Genomic DNA, 21,978 nt, shown 5'->3' with positions numbered 1-21,978 from the left:
GACAGGGTCAGTGAGAAGGAGCAAGTATGAGGAGGTGTCAGTTTGAGGATGGGTCAATGATAGGGAGAGTTGGTGACAGTGAGGAAATAAGAGAGGAAGATGTAGTTATTGACGGGCAACTCAGTGGAAGTGAGAGTCAGCAGCAGCTGGGAATGTTGGTGAGTGGATTTGTCCGCAAGAGGGAAGAACCAAGAGAAGAGAGGTCAGCAGTGATCTAATGGTCAGGGAGCAGGATGGTCCAATCCAAATGGTGCCAATTGGCACATGTGACCTCACATCAGACCCAATATGAAATGACAGTAAGAAAAATTCTCAATCCTTTTAATTGACCAACTTCACAACTTAGGACATAAAACATAGAACAGTACAGCACAGTACTGGCCCTTTGGCTCATGATGTTGCGCTGAACTTTTACCCTAATCCTAAGGTCTATTTAACCTCTACCCCTACCTTATACTATCATCCATACGCCTATCTAATTGCCGCTTAAATGCCCCTAATGAGGCTGACTCCACTACCCTCTCCGGCAATGCATTCGGCTCCCCAAGCACTCTGAGTAAAGAACCTACCTCTGATGTCTCCCCTATGTCTAACTTCACTCACTTTAAAACTATGTCCCCTCAAAATAGCTATGTCCACCCCAGGAAAAAGTCTCTGGCTGTCCACTCTATCTATACCTCTGACCATTTTGTACACCTCTATCAAGTCACCTCTCATCCTTCATCGTTCTAAAAGAGAAAAGCCCTAGTTCTCTCAACCTTTTCTTGTAAGACCTTTCCTCCATTCCAGGTGACATCCTGTTAAATCTCCTCTGCATCTTTCCTGTAATGAGGTGACCAGAACTGGACACAATACTCCAGATGTCTCCAAATCGGTCTTTTGCACAGCTGGAGCATAACTTCACAGCTCTTGAATTCAATCCCTCTATTAATGAAAGCTAACATACCATGCACCTTCTTAACAACTCTATCCGCCTGGCTGGCAATTTTCAGGGAACTGCAGACATGAACCCTAAGATCCCTCTGTTCCTCTACACTGCCAAGAATCTTTCCGTTAACCCTGTATTCTGCTTTCAAGTTTGTCCTTCCAAAATTAATCACCTCACACTTTTCAGGGTTAAACCCCATCTGCCAGTTCCTAGCCCAACTCTGCATCCTATCAATGTCCCTTTGTAACCTAGAACAGCCTTCTGCACTATCCAGAACCCAAGCCACCTTTGTATTGTCCGTGAACTTACTCACCCACTCTTCCACTCCTTCATCCAAATCATTTACAAAAATCACAAATAGAAGAGATCCTGGTTGTACACCACTCGTAACTGAGCACCATGTCGAGTATTTTCTGTCCACTATCACCCTTTGTCTTCTCAGGGTCAGCCAATTCTGAATCCAAAGGAGAACAATTTAAATTTGTGACAACATAAACTGAGTTACTGTATTCAAAATGAAGACATCATCTTCGAGAAGTCAATCAACTGACCTGCTTAAAAAAAGGCATCTGTGATCTGTTTGATTTATCAGTTCACAGCTATGGGGAAACTGTTACTGATACCCTCAGCAGCAACTTACAATTACTTGATGGCATAAAACTGGGAATAGTAACTTTCACAACCCCAGGCAGAATAGTACCTACAGTACAGATTCACCATAGTGCAGATTGCTATATGTGGCACTTCTTACTACCAGCTTCTCTAATGATTACCATCACAAGCAGTGCTTCTTGGTCAAATAGATTGAGGATTATCTACTATTATACATATGACAATAGGATAACGATTAGGTGAATGATCAAACTGCTGCTGTGGTGCCTGATAAATCTTTCCCTCTTGATTTCTCCTCCCTCTTCCACCATAAAAAGCACAAAGATATATTTGTAATGGAAATTTCATGGCCTCTGTAGATTAACTGAGGTGACAAAATCAAAGGATTCTAAATAAAGATGCAAGAAACAACAATCAATAACTAGATGGGAAAAATTGAAATTTAATCGCAAAAGAAGGAAATTATATGTCATTGTTTAAGACTACTCCTACTTTTTCCAGTGTCCAGCTATGCTGGTTTTTTTTTTAACTAAGGTGCTCATAATGAGCATAAACGAAGCGGTGGTGATAGAAAAAGTAATTGTATAATGTCACCACATAGTTAGAGGCTAATTTTATTACACCTGCCTAGACTTAAGTAGACAACTCTACAAACTGACATTATTTTTGCTGGAACATGTATCTAGCTCAGTTTTCCATCCTTAAATCTGCCCCATGTTTCCTCACTAATTCACTAAGCATATGAAAATAAATCCTGTCTTAGAAGCTACTTTCTTATAGCTCTGTGGGCATGTTCACTATTCCATTACAAAAAATACACATATCCATCACAGATATTTCCTGATAGCAACAAATAAATAGCACCAGCTGTCCATTACACTTAAATTTGCCACAGCTGAGCTTTGGCACTGAAACCCTGAAATGGCTGAAAGTCCATGTCAGCACAGAACCTTTGACAGGAGATCTGAGACCTGTATTCCCTTAAACAGTCAAATAGCAAAATCTTTACTGAGGTACACAGTGAATCAGGAAGTACAGATGGCTCAGAAAATCGTATTCTTTGCTATATGTTATGCTTCAGAGATATAGGACAACTCTGAAACACATCGATTATACTGTGTGCAACTTTGATCTTGTTATTTCAAGAGAAATGTAAATGTATTGAACGCAATTCAGATGAGGTTTATTAAATTGACATTTGAAATAAATGGGTCATGTTAGGAAGAAAGCTTGGACAAACTGGACTTGTTTCTAATGAACTTTGGAACAATGAGGTGTGAACTGATTGATGCATGTAAGACCCCGATTGATCTGATAAAGTGGACATAGAAAGGATGTTTACCCTTGTGGGTGAGTTCAGAACTAATGGTTTCTGTTTAAAAAAAGGAGTCACTATTTCAGAGCAGAGATGAACAGAATATTTTCTGTCAGAGGGTTGTGTCACCTAGACCTCCCTGCCTCAGAAAGCAGTGGTGGGGTCATTGAATACTTTAAAGTCAGTGTAGATGAATTTGTGTTAGGCAATGGGATCAAAGGTTATGATGGAATGTGATGGGAATATGCAATTAAAAATAGAAACAGTTCAGTCATGATCTTCTTGAATAGTGGAGTAGACTATTATCGACATTCGCTTGTGATGAATGGCATCAGTTGCTTCAATAGGCAAATTCTTCACATTTGAGTGATGTGTATGAAACTTGTTGCATGGTACAATAATGACATGAATCATAGAATCCCTACAGTGTAGAAAGAGGACAGTCGGCCCTCCGCCAATCCTCCGGACAGCACCCCACCCACTACAACCACACATCCAGCAATTCTGCAACCTCACACTTCCCATGGTTAATCCACCTAACCCGCAATTCCCTGGATACTACAGAGCAATTTAATGTACCTAACCCGCACATCTTTAGATTGTGGAAGGAAAACAAAACACCTGGCAAAAACCCATGCAAACACAAGAAGAATGTTCAAACTCCAAACTGTCACCCAAGGCTGGAATCAAACCTGGGTCCTTGATACCATGAGGCAGCAGTGCTAACCACTGTGCTGCTGTACCACTCCTCTGATGCAAAGATATGAATTCAAGAGAAAAAAAGACACGCTTGCAGTATTGCCTTCTACTTACTATTTCAGTAATGAAAAGGTGACTTAATTGACAAATCCAAGAGGAAATGTTTCAGCAAAGCATTCCTAAAAAGCAAAAGCTTATGGGCTAATGCATTGATTTGTATACGATTTAGGATCGTACTAAACTGATAGTGAAATTGATCCTTTTGTATAATCATGATGTGTGCTGGTGGCACAGGAAAGGTATTACAGTGGTTGGAGTGGATTAGTAGGGCACCAGCTCAGTGACAATTGAGAGGTCAAAGACAGTGGGTGCTGGTTGTTGTGTGGAGTATTGGTGGCAACAGCTCAAATTTTGATGTGGAGTTGAAAGCAGGCCTGCTTCTTCTGGTTCATGCTAAGGTAAGAAAAACAATATTTTGTTTGTGGTGACAAGGTTCTTTTAAAAGCTGTTACTTTCTGGCACTAGTTAATTTGAAGAAGGAACCCAAAATAGATGACAGATTTGGTTTTGCCTAATATGATTGCTGGCAAGAAGAGAATGAATGCACAAGTACAACATACATTGAATGCTTCATAGACAACTTTGGCATTTCAGAAACAGATGGTATATAATTTCAGTTTTAATCCTTTGCATTGAAAAAACACCACAACTTTCACAAAGTCATGTAGGTGAAAATGAGAGAGGGCAGTTGTCACATTTTAATTCATTCTGCATGGATCTTTCATCCAGAAGGACATTCCAATTGCTAATCGCTTTTTATATGACAATGTTTGTTTTGGTATTGTTCCGGGATTATCCTTGCATTGGTTTATCTTGTCCCACTTTAGGTCATCAATACCATTTAATATCTTGTATTATTAAACAGTTCATCCTTCAAATCTATGGACCAAAATTTTGTTTCATAATATTTATGAATTATTCCTTTCATTCATGTTGTCACCCTCCTGTCTCCTTTTCTACATCACCTCCAGGCATATCTTTTACGTTCAAAATAAAGTCAGAACATTTTCTTACTTATGTTTATTGATCAAGCAACACAACTAAATTGCTTTTTCTTAACTTGCTGCTCAAATTTGTTAACTTGTTTTCTATTTGAATTATGTCAATTGGAAAATCCATTTGGAAAGTACTAAATTTATCATCCACAGATCCCTCTCACCTGTTAGTGCAGTACCCGTTATACATATCGGACACCTATTTCACATTTCAGTTTGCAGAATTGGTCATATGTATTAAATTATACCTCCCGATATTCTATTTACTGATTTCATATTATATTTGTTTTGGAGATCCTCGTCCAATTTCACTGACTCAGGTGAACCACCTGTCATCTTGCTTCCCCACCACTTTATTGTCTGTGACTTTGGACATTGCGCTGATTTTCTTGATCAACTTGGTCGCGTAGAGTAGGAACCTCAGCATCCCCGGGACTTTCGTCAGTACTAATCCCGATGTCCAACATCAGTTCTCCAACCAATCCACGCGGCTCCCTTCAGCCAATTCTTAAAAACTTCTATCCCTACAAAATTGGCTTTGTTCCCAGTTTCATTTGCAGTGTTGCCCTCTCATCTGAGAATTTACCAAGATTTCATTTATCATGTGGTTTTCCGTTATCAGTGCAAAAATAACTATCTGTCAGTAAGTCACTGATAGGAAGAAATGAATTCAATCTGCTTCCCTCACACTTTGCTTGACGTATAATTGATCTTAATCGTTTGTGGTAATTGAGATGTTTTCCCTTCTACCGAAACCTGACGACAGGTGACAGTGTAGAATTGAGTTTCTGCAAAATTGCACTCTCACCGTGATTTTTTTTTAAAAAATCGGTTGTAAAACGAACAATAGTTTTGTGAATTCTAGAAGGCATTCATTCAATCAGCAAAAATAGCCTCGCATTTTAAACGCGGAAGTAATGGCAAAACGTTTTGAAAAAAAAAATAAAGATTTAGGGAGTGGCTGAGTTTGAGTCGCGGAAGTTCCTTACGCCCAGTAGCCAAGTCAGAGGCGATAATTTATCGATCATCGTGGTAGCCATGCGTTTTGTTAAACTTTTACTGGTGTTGTTTTCCTTTAATCGCGATTTAAGACCGCAAGTGATGAGCTTCTCGCTGCATGACTGCCAAGTGCACGGCTCCTTACTCACTGGCACAAATCTGAAAGTGTTGTGTTACAAGATGAACTTGGCCAAGGTCCCACTGTACATCCCGACCAAAACAACAAACTTGGATTTGTCCGAAAACACAATAGCGAGTCTGCAGAAATCCAGCTTCAGCCACTTATCGAAACTACAAGTATTGAACATATCGAAAAACATCATCGGCGATATTGCAGAACTGGCTTTCGGAAACGTAACCAATCTATCGCATTTGGATCTTGGGCATAATAAACTAAGGGTATTAACCAAAAATATGCTGAGTGACCTGGGGAATCTCATAACATTGTTACTGAACAACAATATGATTCAAAGGATTGATCCTGATGCCTTTTCCAGCTTGATGAATGTGAAACTGATTAATCTAACCTCTAATATGTTAAATCGGTTGCAGGAAGTGAGCTGTGTATTTAACGCCTTTGCTGCAGAGAAATTGCATATAGGAGACAACGGTTTGAGCTATTTCACCACCCAGAACATCTCTTTTGTATCGAGAACCGTAATGGAACTAGATGTTTCAAAGAATCCTCTAATAGCCTTCAATGTGACAACGGGCGTTCTGGACGGTCTCCTCTCTCTGGATCTCTCGCTCGTAGGGGGTAATGAATCTGTTGCATTACACGTTGAAGACGGATCTTTTTTAAAAAAGATGAAGAAATTAATTTTAGGAGGAATTCACATGCAGTCATCTGAGATACGCGTACTTCTTGCAAGCATAAAAAACGTGTCACTGGAGAACATTCAACTGAACAATTTGCGATTGCAGCCAACAGATCCTCTCCTGTTGGAAACCTGCATTTTGCACCAAAATGTAAAAGTTTTAAATCTCAGCGGCAACAACTTGAACTCCTTAAATAACGGTGCATTTAATTCATGCCTACATTTACAGCATCTAGATTTATCACTGAATAAATTAGAGAATATTTCAAACTCTTTATTCAACAATTCCGTTTCTCTAAGGTTATTGTCCCTGGCTCGTAATGAATTGACCGTGGTTCCCAGGGCCATTTTGGGTGCGCGCGGTTTAGAAAGTCTGGATCTCAGCTTCAATCAGATTGAACGAATAAATTCCCTCGATTTCATATCCCTTGCTGAACTGAAGCAACTGTTTCTTGTTGGAAATAAGATCACGAAAATAGAATCATCTTCATTTTCTGGGCTTATTCAACTGACAGAATTACAATTAGGTAACAATTATCTGCTAGAAATAGACAAATTCTCTTCCGCTCTGAAAAGGTTGGAAATTCTTAATCTTAGACAAAACAAATTGAATATGATTAAGAAGTACACATTCAATTACTTGGAAAATCTACATGATCTCAATTTGGTTGACAATCAGTTAACGGACCTGCAAGACGCAAGTTTTGAAGGACTTTCGAATTTAAAACAACTGTTACTGGGCTCGAACAAACTAACTGCTGATACTCTGAGAAGCCAGGTGTTTTCACCACTTCAATCCTTGAAGCATCTTCAACTGTTTGGCAACCATCTCGCTTATTCATCATCACAAAAACTAAACAGAGCACCATTTACTGCGCTGAAGTCCTTGCAATATCTTGAGATAAACAGCCAGGCTCATTATGGTCTCAGGAATTTTCCAGTAAACTTCCTCGAAGGGTTACATTCTTTGAAAGAATTACATGCGGGAAATATTGTCATTACTTTCATGGATTCCAATACGTTTTGCTATGCATCAAACATTTCTCTCCTGGACTTGAGTAACAATGCTTTAAAATTCCTTAGTTTCAAATTGTTCTGGCAGTTGCCTGCCCTAATCGAACTTCATCTTAACAATGCCCAGTTGCAAAACCTAGACTTCCTGGTACATGCAAGGCTGATCAATTTGCAACTTATTAGGGCAAAAGGTAATCAAATCGGTCTTGTGAATCAAACACATATAGAAGCAGTACCTTCACTTCTATTTTTGGACCTTAGAGCTAACCCTTTTATGTGTGCATGTGATAATTCTTGGTTTCAAAGCTGGTCCCTTTCCAGCAATCAAACTCAAGTGATATACTTTGATCAGTTCACGTGTGCTTACCCACCAAATCTTAAGGGGATGAAACTACTTAATTTTAATTCACACTCTTGTTTTATCCATTTTCAGTTTTTGCTTTACATCTCATCATCTGCCGTCATAATATTGACTTTAATAGTAAGTTTTACCTATCATTGTTGGAGATGGCACGTAGTATATGCCTATTATCTCTTCTTGGCCTTCATATATGAAAATAATCGTAAGAGGGGACAAAAACAAAGCTACAAGTATGATGCCTTTATTTCTTACAACACACATGATGAACAATGGGTTTTAAACCAGTTGTTGCCAAATCTGGAACACAACAATGAATGGACTTTATGTCTCCACCATCGAGATTTCGAACCTGGAAGAGCAATCATTGATAACATTGTGGACAACATTTATCAGAGCAGGAAAACAATATGCGTTATCAGTCGTCATTTTTTGGAAAGCGAGTGGTGTTCCAGAGAAATCCAGGTGGCAAGTTTTCGGCTTTTTGATGAACGGAAAGATGTACTGATATTGGTTTTTCTAGAGGACATACCACCAGATCTTCTTTCCCCATATCATAGAATGAGGAAACTGGTGAAAAAGACAACCTATTTGCAGTGGCCTCAACATCAAGAGGGGACAGCTTTGTTTTGGCATAGACTTCATACAGCATTGAAAACAGATGAACAGATTCCATCAATAGTATGATGGAAAGATGAAAACCCAGTACTTTCTGTGATTGACTCACGTTTCCACCATTAGTTTACTTTCTACAGTTGTTTAATATAGGAACAAATATAACTGTTAATATAACATGTTAAAATTTACAAACTAAAGTTGAAGTCCTTGCTAAGGTGGATGGGATAAATTTCTGTAACTCACTGCCTAAAAGTATTGAGGGAATACCGTATTTACACGAATGCAGCACTTAGTCATTCATAGGACTGGAGTGTCATTGGCAGGACCATCATTTATTTCCTATCCCTAACTGGCCTGGAGAAGGTGTTAAGCTAACTCTAGAACTTCTGCAGTATATGGTATTTAGGTACACATTCAGTGCTATTAAGGAGGGCAGTTTCAAGATTTTGAACCATTGACAGTGAAAGTAGTGAGACAGTTCCAAGATGACGGCTGACAGAGAATTTGTAGGTGGTAGCTTTCTGATATATCTGCTGCCTTTGTCCTTCTAATGGCTGCAGGTTTGAAAGGTGCTGATGAACATGGCTTCCTGAGTTAGTGCAGTGCATCTTGTAGATGATGTAACCTCCTGCTGCTGGGTGTCAGTAGTGGAGGGAATGAATGTTAAATGGTATGCTGTTTTGACTTAGATAGTGATAAGCTTCGTGAGTGTTGTTGGAGCCACACTCATCTAAACAAGAACAATATTTCATCAAACGTCAGTCTTATGTTTTGTGGACAGGTTTTAGGAAATTAGGAAGTTAACTAGCTAATAGCCTCAGAATTTCCAGCTTCTGATTTAGACATGTGACCACAGTATTCATTTGGCTATTACAATGACCAGCTTGCACTAAAGATATTTAATACATGTTGATCTCATCACACCACCACAATCTCGAGAATGATTTTATTCTTAGAAGTAATTTACAGTATTGTTAATGTTGTTATTGAGAACTTTGTTATTCTTGTGTACATAAATCAAACAGAATGTCAGTAAATATTTGCAAATGCCAATTCCTCTTTTTCAGTAATTACGTTTCAAGCAATCATCTCAATTTCAATTACTCGCAAATCTGATTTAATACTGTTTAATTTACAGCAGTAGCTTGAGTTGTGAAACTGAAAAGGAGGTTGTTCAGAAATTACAAAATGATTTAGACAAAACATAAGCCAATCAACAAACGATAGACAGAAAATGGCCACAAAGCTCATGTTTGGTATCAAAGGTCTGAGTTACAGGGAAAGGCTGGAGACATTGAATTCTGGCAGAGGACCAGCCAGATGCTATCTAACGATGGCATATGAAATGGTATATGAGATAGAATACTGGTTGTCTTGAGAAGGTGGTGGTGAATATCTTCTTGAACTGCTGCAGTTCATTTGATGCGGGTAGACACACAATGCTATGAAGAGGGAATTCCAGGATTTTGACCCAGTGACACTGAAGGAATTAACACCTAATACTGAAGCTAATTCATACACCCCCATGTCTATGTTTATTGTCTCCAAGATGGATGATTGTGGACAGTTTTTTTAAAATTAGCATTGTGACCTACTCATTAAACATTAAATCAAACAAGGTTTCTTCACACCTTGAATGGGTTGTGTGTCTTTTAGTAAAAGTGTTAATTTCAGTTCTGTCTGATTCTCATTTATTTCATGAAGCTTTGTTACCTGGTCAGGTGCCTACTGCAGTATTTTTAAGTCAGTGATTTTCCTTGATGCAACCATTTCAGTTTATGGAAGCCCTAGGCATAACACACTGACGTTTGAAGTCGATAGACCATACTTTATCAGTTTGTCACAACCTAAAACTAAATTATGGTAGATCAAGCTGACACAGATTCAAACTAGCAAAGGGAAAAATTTAACACATAACAAGAAGTTTTTCAAACCAGGAGCAATCCATAGATAGAACAGACCTTGAGGCCGGTAAGATTCAATTAAAGGAAAACGAAATGCGAAAAGCACAGCTTTCTCAAAATGGGATCTCTGTAATTACTGGGAGTAGAGATAAACAGAATATATTATAGTAAAGAAACAAGGGAGAAGACAAAAGCACTTTTTGATACTATATTTAGGGTTTCCTCTTTCTTCCCATTTATTTCGGTTCCTAGTTGTTGGTTATTGGTCACTTTTTGTTTCTGTAAAATTATTCTCTCACCTCCATTTTTTTTCCCGTACAACTTGCTTTTAATTTTGCATGTTTTGTAATAAGGGCTACAGTTATTTGAAAACACAAAGCTTACAAGTTCTTTTCCACATCACACACTGTTTTGACTTGGAAATACATCACTTTTTTTTAAAAACACCTGGTTAAAATTTAAACTCTGTCTGGCCACAATGCCTTCAGAAGCAAACTAAGACCATTTTAAGGATAACATTAGAGTTGTGCAATAAATACTGATTTTCCAGTGACATCCATATCCTTTGAATGAATGAAACACTTATTTGGATGCAAATGGTGTTTGTAAATGTTTTTAAACTTATATAGTTGTAATTCCTGAATAATGTCTTTTTTTAATTTTCTTTAAGATTATACGGCCAAGTAAATGGAGCTAGGCTTGAGAACGACCTTTTATGTGAATAACATGCTGAAAACTATATCGTTCAGCAGTTTGCTTCTAAATAATATGACAGAATTGGAAAAGACTATAAACTAGCAGCAGAAAATTAAGTTCATCCCAATTTCTGGTACTTGAAACAGCAACTGACTAAAAAACAGTCCATTGTAAATCTTACACAACACATATTTCACCCAACTGCAATTTGACTCGTAGACTAACTGTTTGCCCATCTTTTCAATATTGAGAGTTCATATGAAGATAAGCAACCTTTATGCAATGCACTTCATCATTGAAAAAAAATGATGCGGATCTAAAGTATTACAGATGTGACTGTCACAGAGTAATATTTTAGAAAACTTGTACAATTATTTTCAGAATACTTCAGTCTGCATTTATGACGTGTGCAGTTAGGAAGAGCATCTCAAAAGTTAAGCCACAGGAAGACAGCAAGACCGAGATATATAAAGAGTGATATACAGCCTGCATAACAACTTTAACCAGTGGCGTTGACTAGGGAATTATTTATCAAGTTTCTGCTTGCCTTTGGTTATATGAAGGTGAAATACGAACATTATTTTGGCAGCTGTAATTATACCAACTAGAAACAACGTGTTATCAAAGTGTTCATGAGCACATTCCAGTAGGAGCCCACTGGTTTCTGTTTTACAAGCATCCTTCCTTCCTCTAAGTTATTTCCGGCACCACATCATCAACCTGTGCCAAAATGTGTGGATTTTTACATCAAAGAATATTTGGTGTGATATACAGGTCCACAATAAGCCTTTTAAAAAGAACGTGATCAGACATCCCTCACAAGAAAACAATTGTAAAACACAAAACATAGAACAGTACAGCACAGGAACAGGTCCTTGGGTCCACCATGACTGTGCCAGCCATGATGCCTTCGGGAAAAAAAATCCACCTACCTGCATATGGTCCATATCCCTCTATGCTCTGGCTGTTTATGTGTTTCTCTAAATGCCATTTAAATTTTGCTAATATTATCTCCTTGTACCACCTTCTCTGGCAGCACATTCCAGGCACCTACCACCCTCTGTGTACAAAAACTTCTTACACATTTCCCTTAAACCATCTTCACCCTCTCAAACTAAACCTATATCCCCTAGTATTTGACATTTCCACCCTTGGAAAAAGACTCCAATTGTCTACTCTATCCCCATCTCTCAATTTCATATACTCTATTTTATATACCTTCAGCATCCAATGCTGTAGTGAAAACAATCCAAGTTTTTCCAATCTTTCACTGCAATATGACTTGACAACTTTTATACTCAATACACTGAATAGTAAAGGCAAGCATGCTGCTGTGCGCCTTCTTTAACACCACATCCACTTGCGTTGCCACTTTCAGGGAGCTATGAACTTGCACTCCAAATCCCTCTGTATATCAATCCTCCAAACGGTCCTGTCATTAATTGTATACTTTCCCCTTGCGTGTGACCTCCCAAAATGCATCACCTCTCAGTTATTCAGATTAAACTCCATCTGCCATTTCTAAACCCAACTTTCCAATTGATCTATATCCTGCTGTATCCTGTCAGAAGACAAATGACAGCGGGTTATAGTCCAATAGGTTTATTTGAAGCCACAAGCTTTCAGAGAGCTGCTCCTTCATTAGGTGAAGCCTCCTGATGAGGGAGCAGCGCTTCAAAAACTTATGATTTCAAATAAACCTTTTGGAATATAACCTGGTGTCATGTGACTTCTGACTTTGTCCACCCCAGTACCTACACATCAGTTCTGTATCCATTGATAGATAGCCTTTGCACCATCCACAATTCCACCAACTTTCATGTCGTCTGCAAACTTATTATTAATCAGACCACTTATATTTGCATCCAAATCATAAGGCAGCTGGTGAGCCCTAACGGGACTCTGGCAGTTAGTGGCAAGATGGAAGTATGGAGAAAACTGATCACAGCGTGGAGGAGAGAATGAGCCCAGTGCAGGCAAGAGATCGAGATTGTGGAAAAAGCCCAGCATGGATCATCAACAGGCCCATGGCTAAAGAAGACCTATAATGCCGGACTTTTAACTTTATTACTTTATTTCTCTACTTTTTACCTAAGATCTTGTACCTTGGTACATTTGTAGCTAAGATGGCGCCTGAAATGGCAATTTTTATACACTTTTCACTGACCTCCTGTATCCTTGTCCTTGAGTACACATGGCAATAAAACCTAATTATAATTCTAGCTGAAGACCCAGAAGTGATCCTTGTGGAATACCACTGATCAAAGATATCCAGTTAGAAACAAACCTCTTCACAACTGCCTTCTGTCTTCTATGACCAAGCCAATTTTTACCCAACTTGCCAACTCACCGTGGGATTCCATGTGACTTATTTTTCTGGGCCAATCTATCATGATAGACTTTGTCAAATGTTGCAGCAAAATCTATGTAAAAACATCCACTGCCCTACCCTCAGCAATCATTTTCATCACTTCCTCAAAAAATTCAATGAAGTTTGTGAGAAAAGACATCCCTTGTATGAAGCTATGCTGACTATCTATTGTCCCCAATAATTTCCTTACCTGTAATGTAAGGCTCACCAATCTATAATTTCCTGTATTATTGCTGTTGCCCTTCTGAAACAAACGGACCAACATTGGCTATTCTCCAGTCTTTTGTGACCTTGCCTATGGCTGAGGAGGATATAAAGATCTCTGTCAAAGTTTCAGAAATCTCCTCCTTCAGCATCACGGGATAAATTCCATCAAACCCTCAGGACTTGTCTATCTTAACGTTTTTCAAGATACCCAACACCTCCTGCTTCTTAATGTTACTAGTCCCCAGAGTATCAACCTACCAAGTTATTCTCCTTGGTGAATACTGATCTGACATATTCATTAAGGACCTCATCTACCGCCTCTGACTCCACACAAATTCCTTCCATTGCGCTTGAGTGGCCCTACCCTTTCCCTAGTTACCCTCTTTCTCCTAATATACATATAAATGCATTGGGATTCTCCTTAACTCTACTTACCAAGGACACATTCTAGTTGTTCTCCTAATTTCTTGTTTAAGTTCTTTTCTGCTTCCTTTAGACTCAAGGGCCTTGTTTGATTTCAGTTTCCCAAACTTTACATCTGCTTCCTTTTTCTTTTCAACTAAGCTTTCAACATTTCTTAATAACAACCAAAAGAACTGCAGATGTTGTAAATCAGGAACAGAAACAGAAGTTGCTGGAAAAGCTCAGTAGGTCTGGCAGCATCTGTAAAGAAAAATCAGAGCTAACATTTCAGGTCCGGTGAGCCTTCCTCAGAACTTTCAACATTTCTGGTCATCCTTGGTTCCCAAATCTTGCCATCCCTACCTTTCATCTACTGCTGCTCTCTTTTCACTGTCGATCAATTTTGTATCCTATGTTTTAAGAACCACAGGCTGATTTTAAGAAGTGCAGTCTAACTTTATTTGACTTGATTCTCACACAAAAGTGGGCTTCCTCCTAAGCATTTGATAGAGAACTTAGTGTGAGCTGTGCAGTAAAATCATGGAGATGAGTACACAGCACTATGCTTGCAGGCAACTGCCATCAGTTTCTTCAGGTGCAGACTGATCATGCAACATGATCCATGCACCAGTTCATGGACCTTCTCTCATTTCAGTCCATTCAATCATAGACAAGAGTAAGGATGTCCCTTTGTATGGTTGAGTAAATGCAAACTTAGAAATCGACTGTTGATCTTGCATGAAAATATGACAAAAGAAATTGCAAAATAGCTGTGAGTACTCAACGGACTTAGGTTACAGGTCAACCATGATGTCATAAACTGCTGAAAAAAATGCTTACTCTAATGTGCCTTAAACCAGTCTCCTGCCTTTAAAGCTAAGTAAAGAAGAACATCTGCTCTAGCTTCATATTCTTTCTACTAATCCAGACAGTATTTTTTAACCAATAGAGCTGTATCCTACATGAATACAGAAATGCATAAAAAAGTTTATCATCTGTAACTTGGTGAACCAAGTTTGATATGTTGCATTAAATCCTGGTCTTTAGCTTGAGCAGCTAGTGACCTTTTGCCACATTTTTGTGTTCTCTGCAGTCTGAAAAAATTATGAAACTGCTTAGACATGCTTGTCAATTTGTATGTACAAGAATGCTGCTATTGTATTAAAGAAAGATCAACACTGGAGTTTGCACATTTCGAATCACCTTCTCTAAAGACATCTTAAATAACAATTCAACTTTACACAATTGCATAAAATGTACCAATTGATGCATTCAGTCATGCTGTTGTGTGTTTCACATGGCTCTTTTAACTTACATCATTGCTCGACTCTGTATGCTTACCAATATTAAGAAAATGCTAACATAAATACTTGAGCACATTCCTAACCCATGATCACCTACAAAGGAAGTGGATATCTTATCTTCACTAACACTGTTGTTACAAAGGTCAGCACAAATATAAAGCAGAGCTCCCAAGAAAATTGATTAGCTTCCTCAAATTAGTAACCAATAATTTTAACCCTTTTCATGTCAAGTTACATCACTATCAATTGAAAACTTTTTGCCTTCAATTTGATGATATTTAATGATATCTATGCGAGACAGTACTTACTGACAGCGACCTCTAGCAAGCAGATTCAAATTAACATGACAGTTCCATGCTAGACTTTACCAAAAGGTCACCTGACAGACGTACATTTATAAACCTGCACAAAACTCCAGTCATTGGCATCCAAATAGAGCTAAAATTAACTATCAGCATGCGATTCATTGACTGTTTCTGGATGCTGTTCCAAGCTGCTTTGGCTATTTGTAGTTGAACTACAGTGAGAAAAGGTAATGCATTTTTGGATTACCTGAGAACGTTATCTTGCTCTACTTCTCGAAATGTCATTCATTTGATTGTATGCCCATACATCACAACATAGCCTATTGCAATGTAAAGCCAAAAGCATCAAATGTGTAATACACCTGCCTTATGACCAGCACACTGGCACTCACATCAAACATGGCAAATGGTGCTTCCATTAGACAGCAATGTACAGGAGCAGAGTTAAGCCATTCGGTCCAGACTCTGCTCTGCCACTGGATCATGGCTGGTATGTTCCTCAGCCCCACTCTCCTGCCTTCTCCCCACAACTGCTGATCCTCTTACCAATCAAAAATCTATCTCTGTCAGACGTAAGCTCAATGATTCGGCCCCCACAGCTCTCTGTGGCAATGAGTTCCACAGATCAACCACCCTCTGGCTGATGTAATTCCTCATCTCAGTTCTAACAAGTTGTCCCTTCGCGGAAGCTGTGCCCTTGGGTCCTAGTCTCTCCTACTAGTGGAAAAAATCTTCTCCAAATTCACTCTGTCCAGCTCTCTCAGTATTCTGTTCATTTCAATCAGGCTCCCCCCTCATCCTTCTAAATGGTATCAAGCACAAAACTAGAGCCCTCAACCACTCCTCATATGACAAGCCCTCCACCTCCAGGATCATTTTGTAAATCTCCAATTTCAGCATTTCCTTCCTTAGATACGGGGCACAAAATTGCTCGTAATTTTCCAAATACAGAACAACCAGACCTTTATACAGCACCAGCAGTACATCTCTGCTCTTGTATTCTAGCCCTCTTAAAACAAATGCTAACGTTGCATTTGCCTTCCTAACTGCCAACTGAATATGCATGTTAGGCTTAAGGAAATCATGAACTATGGCTCTCAAGGGACTGGAGGGTTTGAGTTATAAGATGTGGCTGGATAGGCTGGTAGTTTTTCCACCGGAGTGTAGGAGGTAGAGGCATGACCTTACAGAGGTGTATAAAATCACGAGCAGTGTAAATAAGGTGAATAGCAAAATTCTTTTCCTTTCGGTGAGAGAGTTCAAAATTAGAAGGAATAAAGTGAGAGGAGCAAGACTTAAATGGTATCTGAGGGCAACTTTTCTTTTTACACATCAGGTGGTTCACATGCAGAATAAACTGAGGAAGTATTAGTTGCAGGTACAGTTATGACATTTAAAAGACAGTTAGATACATAAATGAGCAGGAAAGGTTGAGAGGGATGGATTCAAATGATTCTCCTAATCAATATAAAGAGTGTAGGGGTATTCTGAAGAAGGAAATCAGGGAACAACGAGGGAATATGAGATCGGATTATCCTTATCGGCTAATACTAAGAGATTCTACAAGTATGTTAAGAGTAAGAGGGTAAATAGTGAGAAGGTAAGGCCCAGTAAAGATCAAAGAGGGCATCTTTGTGTACAACCCTAGAGACGGGAGAGATATTACATGAATATTTCGCATTAGCTTTTACTGTGGAGGAAGAAATAGAGGCTAGGGAACTCAGGGAAACAAATATTCATGTTTAAAAACAGTTGACATGAAACAAAAGGAAGCTCTGGAGGTCTTAGAGAACATAAAGGTGGATAAATTCACGGACCTGATATAACGTATCCCAAAATGCTGTGGCAAGTGAGAGAGGAAATTTCAGGGCCCCTTGTAGAAATAATAACACCAACTGTAATTATGAGTGAGGTGCCTAATGACTGGACGGTTGCAAAGAGAAAATAGGGAACTATCAACTGGTGAGTCTGACTTCGTTTGTGGATAAGTTGTTGAAGGTGATTCTAAAAGATAGGATTTATAAACATGTAGAGGGACAAAAATTGATTAGGAATAATTAGCATGGTTTTATATGAGGAAAATCATGTTTCACAAACGTGAGTGAGTTTTTTGAGGAATTAACTAGAAAGATTGTTGAGGGTAATGCCGTAGACATTGTTTACTTGGACTTTAGTAAAGCCTTTGAGATTCCACATGGGGAGACTAATTATTAAAGTTAGGTCACATAATATTCAGGGTCAGTTTGCCAACTGGATACACAGTGGATACAGAGTGGAACTGGAGGAACACAGCAGGTCAGGCAACATCAGAGGAGCAGGCGAATTGATGTTTCGGGTCAGGACCCTTCATTAGGAGGCAGATAATAGTTTTCGTGGTTTGGTCCAAAGTGGGGTGGTCTGAATGTTGTTTAAGAGTCCGTGGGGGATGAGCCGGCTGCATAGGCAGGTACTGAGAAAGGAGGCGTAGCTGTAGCAACAGGTTTGTTTCAGGATGTGGTCAAAGAGGTTAAGGGTGGACGAGTTTTCCAGGGTGCTGCAGTGGAAGAGAGACCCAGTGAGGTCTTTTCTGAGGGAGGAAACTGATGAGTCCTGATAACGGGTCCCAACCCTGAAACATTGACTTTCCTGCTCTTCTGATGTTGCCTGACCTACTTTGTTCCTCCAGCTCAACACTATCAACTCTGATGTCTAGCAACTGCAGTTCTTAACTGGATACATAATTGGCTTAACAGAAGGAGAACAGTGCGTGGTGGCAGAAAGACGCTTTTCAGACTGGTGGCCTGTCACCAGCAGTGTTCCATAGTGATCAGTTCTGAGTTCTCTTTTGTTTGTCATTTAAACAAATTATTTGGATGAGAATATAGATGGCATGGTTGGTAAGTTTGCAGATGACACCAAAATTGAGGGCATAGTAGACAGTGAACAAGGTTTTCTAAGATTACAGAGGGATTTGAACAAATGGGTCAAAGGGCTGAAAAATGGAAGATGGAGATCAATTTGAATAACTACGAGGTATTGCACTTTGGTACAACAAGTAGGGACAGGACTTATGCAATTAATGGTGGGGCCTTTCAAGTTTGCATCATATAGACAGGGTAGTTAAAAAGGTGTTTGACACACTTGCCTCCATTGCCCAGTCCTTTGAGCAGAGGTGGTAGGAAGTTATGTTGAGATTGTACAAGACTTTGGTGAGGCTTCCTCTGGAGTACTGCATCCAGTTTCGATTGTCCTGTCATAGGAAGGATATTATTAAGCTACAAGTGTTCAGAAGAGATTTACCAGAATATTGCTGGTATGGGAAGTTTGAGTTATAAAGAAAGGTTGGATAGACCAGGACATTTTTTTTTAAACTGGAGCTTACAAGGTTGAGAGGTGACAGTACAGAGGTTTAGGCTATAGATAGGGTTAATGGTAGGTATCTTTTCCCAATGGCAGGATATCTCAAGATTGCAGGCACATTTTTTTTAAAATGCCCCTTATGTTTTTTTCTAAATTTCTGAGAAGACTGAAATTTTAAAAAAAACATGAGGGCCATTTTTTTTTAAACACAGAGGGTGGTTCGCATGTGGAATAAACATCCAGAGGAAATGATGGATGTAGGCACAGTTACTATGTTTAAACGACACTTAGATAAGTACATGAATAGGAAGGGTTTGGAGGGATATGGGCCCACGGCAGGCAGGAGAGGTTTATTTCATTTGGGATATGTTCAGCATAGACTGGTTGGACCTGAAAAGTCTGTTTCTGTGCTGTGTGGCTCAATGACTGAGTGGCAAATGTTTAGTTTGGGAAACTTGGTCTGCATGAATGAGTTAGACCAAAGGGTCTGTTTCTGCACTGTATAACTCTACAACTTTCTAGTAAATCTCTCTGTGTTCAGATTTCCAAAATCTTTTCCCATTTAGAAAATATTCTATGTTTCTATTTTTCCTACCAAAATTCATTACCTTACACTGTCCCACATTGTATTCTTTCTGCCACTTATCTCCCCACTCTCCAAGCCTGTCCAAGTCTTTCTGCAGGCTTCGTGCTTCTTCAACGCTACTTGTCCCTCCACCTATCTGTGTGTCATCTGCAAACTTAGCAAAAAAACGTTGTGGTCCCAATATAGGCCCCTGCAAAACTCTGCTTGTCACCAGGCTGCCATCCTGAAAACAACCCTTTCATCCCCATTCTTTGCCTTCTGCCAGTCAATCCAAGACAGTAGCTTGTCCCATACAACATGGGCTTTTATCATATTTAGTAGCCTCCTGTGTGGCACCCTGTCACAGGTCTTCTGGAAACAGATCATATCTACTGGATCTCCTCTGCCTAACGTACTGGTTATCTCCTCAAAGAGTTCTAGAACATTTGTCAGGCATGGCCAACCCTTGACAAATCTGGAGCAGTGCGGTGACTCAGTGGTTAACACTACTACATCATAGTGTCAGGGAACTGGGTTCAAACTCAGCCTCAGGCAACTGTCTATGTAGAGTTTGCACATTCTCCCCTTGTCTGTGTGGGTTTCCTTTGGGTGCTGAGGTTTCCTTCCACAGTCCAAACATGTGCAGGTTATGTGTACAGGCCATACTAAATTGACCATAGTGCCCATGGATTTGTAGGTTGGGTGTGTTAGCCACAAGAAATACAGGGTTACAGGGACAACATGGAGGATGGGTCTGGGTGGGATGTTCTTCGGAGATTCAGTGTGGACTCGATGGGCTGACTAGCCTGCTTTCAAACTATAGGGATTGTATGATTCACGATTCTATGAAATCCATACTGACTTAACCCTATTTTACCATGGACTTCCAAATACTTTGCAATCTCATCCTTCATAATAACGAACTCTAAAATTTTCCCACCCGAGGTGTGGCCTATCAGCCTACAGTTCCTGTCTTGTGCCTCCCTCCCTTCTTAAAAAGGGGTAATACATTAACCATTTTCTAGTCCTCTGGGACCCTCCCCGACTCCAATGTTTCCTGAAAGATCACCACCAGTGCCTCCACAATCTCCTCACCTATCCCCCTCAGAACTCTGGGATATATAGTCTATCTGATCTGAGTGATTTCGCCACATTCAAATATTTCAGTTTCCCCATCTCCTTCTCTTTGGTAATGGCCACTACTTTTACTGTTACCCGCTGATTTTCTTGAAGATCTGGTGACCTGGGGGCATCTTCCACTCTGAAACGAATGCAAAATACTTACTCAGATTCTCCATTATTTCTTTGTTCTCCAGTAATACTTCTCCAGTCTCATTTTCCAGTGGTCTAATTTCTACTGTTACCTCTCTCATCTTTCAGTTGGCCTAAAGGAAACTTTTACGAACATTTTTATATTACTACCTAAATTACTCTCATATTTCAACTCCTGAGTCCCTTATTACTTTTTTTTGGTTATCATTCTGCTGGTTTTAAAAGGCTTCCTAATCGTCTAGCTTCCCACTAATCTTCACCACACTGCATGCTTTCTCGTTTATTATGCTGTCTCTGACTTCCCTTGTCAGCTATGGTTGCCTCGTCCTCCTCTTAGTATGTTTCTTCTGTCCTGGGATGAATTTCTACTGTGCTGTTACCCCCAGAAAATCCTGCCACTGTTGCTCTGCCCTACTGGGCTCCCCTTCTGATCAACTATGGCCAGTTCATCGTTCATGTCTTTGTAGTTATCTTTACTCAACTGTAGTACTGTTATATTTGATTCTAACTTCTCCCTCTCAAACTGCAGGACGAATTCCATCATATAATCGTCACAGCCTCCCAGGTCTTATTTCACCCTAAGCTCCCGAATCAAGTCTACCTCATTCCCATCACCAAATCCATAACTGTCTGCTCCCTAGTGGCTACCACAGGTGGCTGTGAAAAATTTCAGACATTCCACAAATTCCTTTCCTTGAGATCCACTTCTAACCTGATTTTACCAGCCCAGCTGCATACTGGCAAACACCTATGATTATCACAAAGCCTTTCTGACATGGCTTTTCTAGCTCCTGATTTATTTTCTTCCTAACATCCTGACTACTGCTAGGAGACCTATACGCAACTCCTATCAGGGTCTTTTTCAGTTTGTGGTTCCTCAACTCTACCCAAACAGATTCTATGCTTACCGACTCTGTATCACTTCTTATTTTCAATTTAATTTAATCTCTTACTAACAAGGCAAGTCTGACCACTCTGTTCATCTGCCTGTCCTTTTGATAGGACATGTATCCTTGAATATTTAGTTCCCAGCTGTGATCCTCTTGCAGCTACATGTCTGTGATACCTACACAGTACCTGCCAATTTCATTCTGTGCTGCAAGCTCATTTACCTTGTTTTGTAATACAACACTTAAGTCCTGTTTTGACTGCTCCCCTTCAAATAGCTGTCCCCTTATCTGCTGTTCGTGAAGTCAG

At 39.5% G+C, this 21,978-nt stretch overlaps 2 protein-coding genes across 7 annotated transcripts in view; one reads left to right on the top strand and one right to left on the bottom strand.

The window, feature by feature from the left end:
* The window catches only part of arhgef37 (Rho guanine nucleotide exchange factor (GEF) 37), a 411,845-nt gene that overhangs the window by 129,448 nt on the left and 260,419 nt on the right, over positions 1-21,978 (bottom strand). Inside the window, exon 1 of one of the 6 annotated variants that reach the window (XM_059650732.1) lies at positions 1,242-1,257. The exons of the other annotated variants lie outside the window; for them this stretch is intronic. The gene's annotated coding sequence lies outside the window, so the exon portion shown is untranslated. Of the gene's footprint in view, positions 1-1,241; positions 1,258-21,978 lie in introns of those variants that run through there. 6 annotated transcript variants of the gene reach the window in all.
* Positions 5,599-10,030, top strand: tlr22 (toll-like receptor 22). The gene has a single exon (XM_048543920.2). The coding sequence runs from the start codon at positions 5,648-5,650 to the stop codon at positions 8,483-8,485; it is 2,838 nt and encodes a 945-aa protein (XP_048399877.2). The 5' UTR covers positions 5,599-5,647; the 3' UTR covers positions 8,486-10,030.

The sequence above is a fragment of the Stegostoma tigrinum genome, chromosome 13 (assembly GCF_030684315.1).
Source record: "Stegostoma tigrinum isolate sSteTig4 chromosome 13, sSteTig4.hap1, whole genome shotgun sequence".
NCBI classification, from domain to species: Eukaryota; Metazoa; Chordata; class Chondrichthyes; order Orectolobiformes; family Stegostomatidae; genus Stegostoma; species Stegostoma tigrinum.
This window is presented reverse-complemented; position numbering and strand designations above follow the sequence as displayed.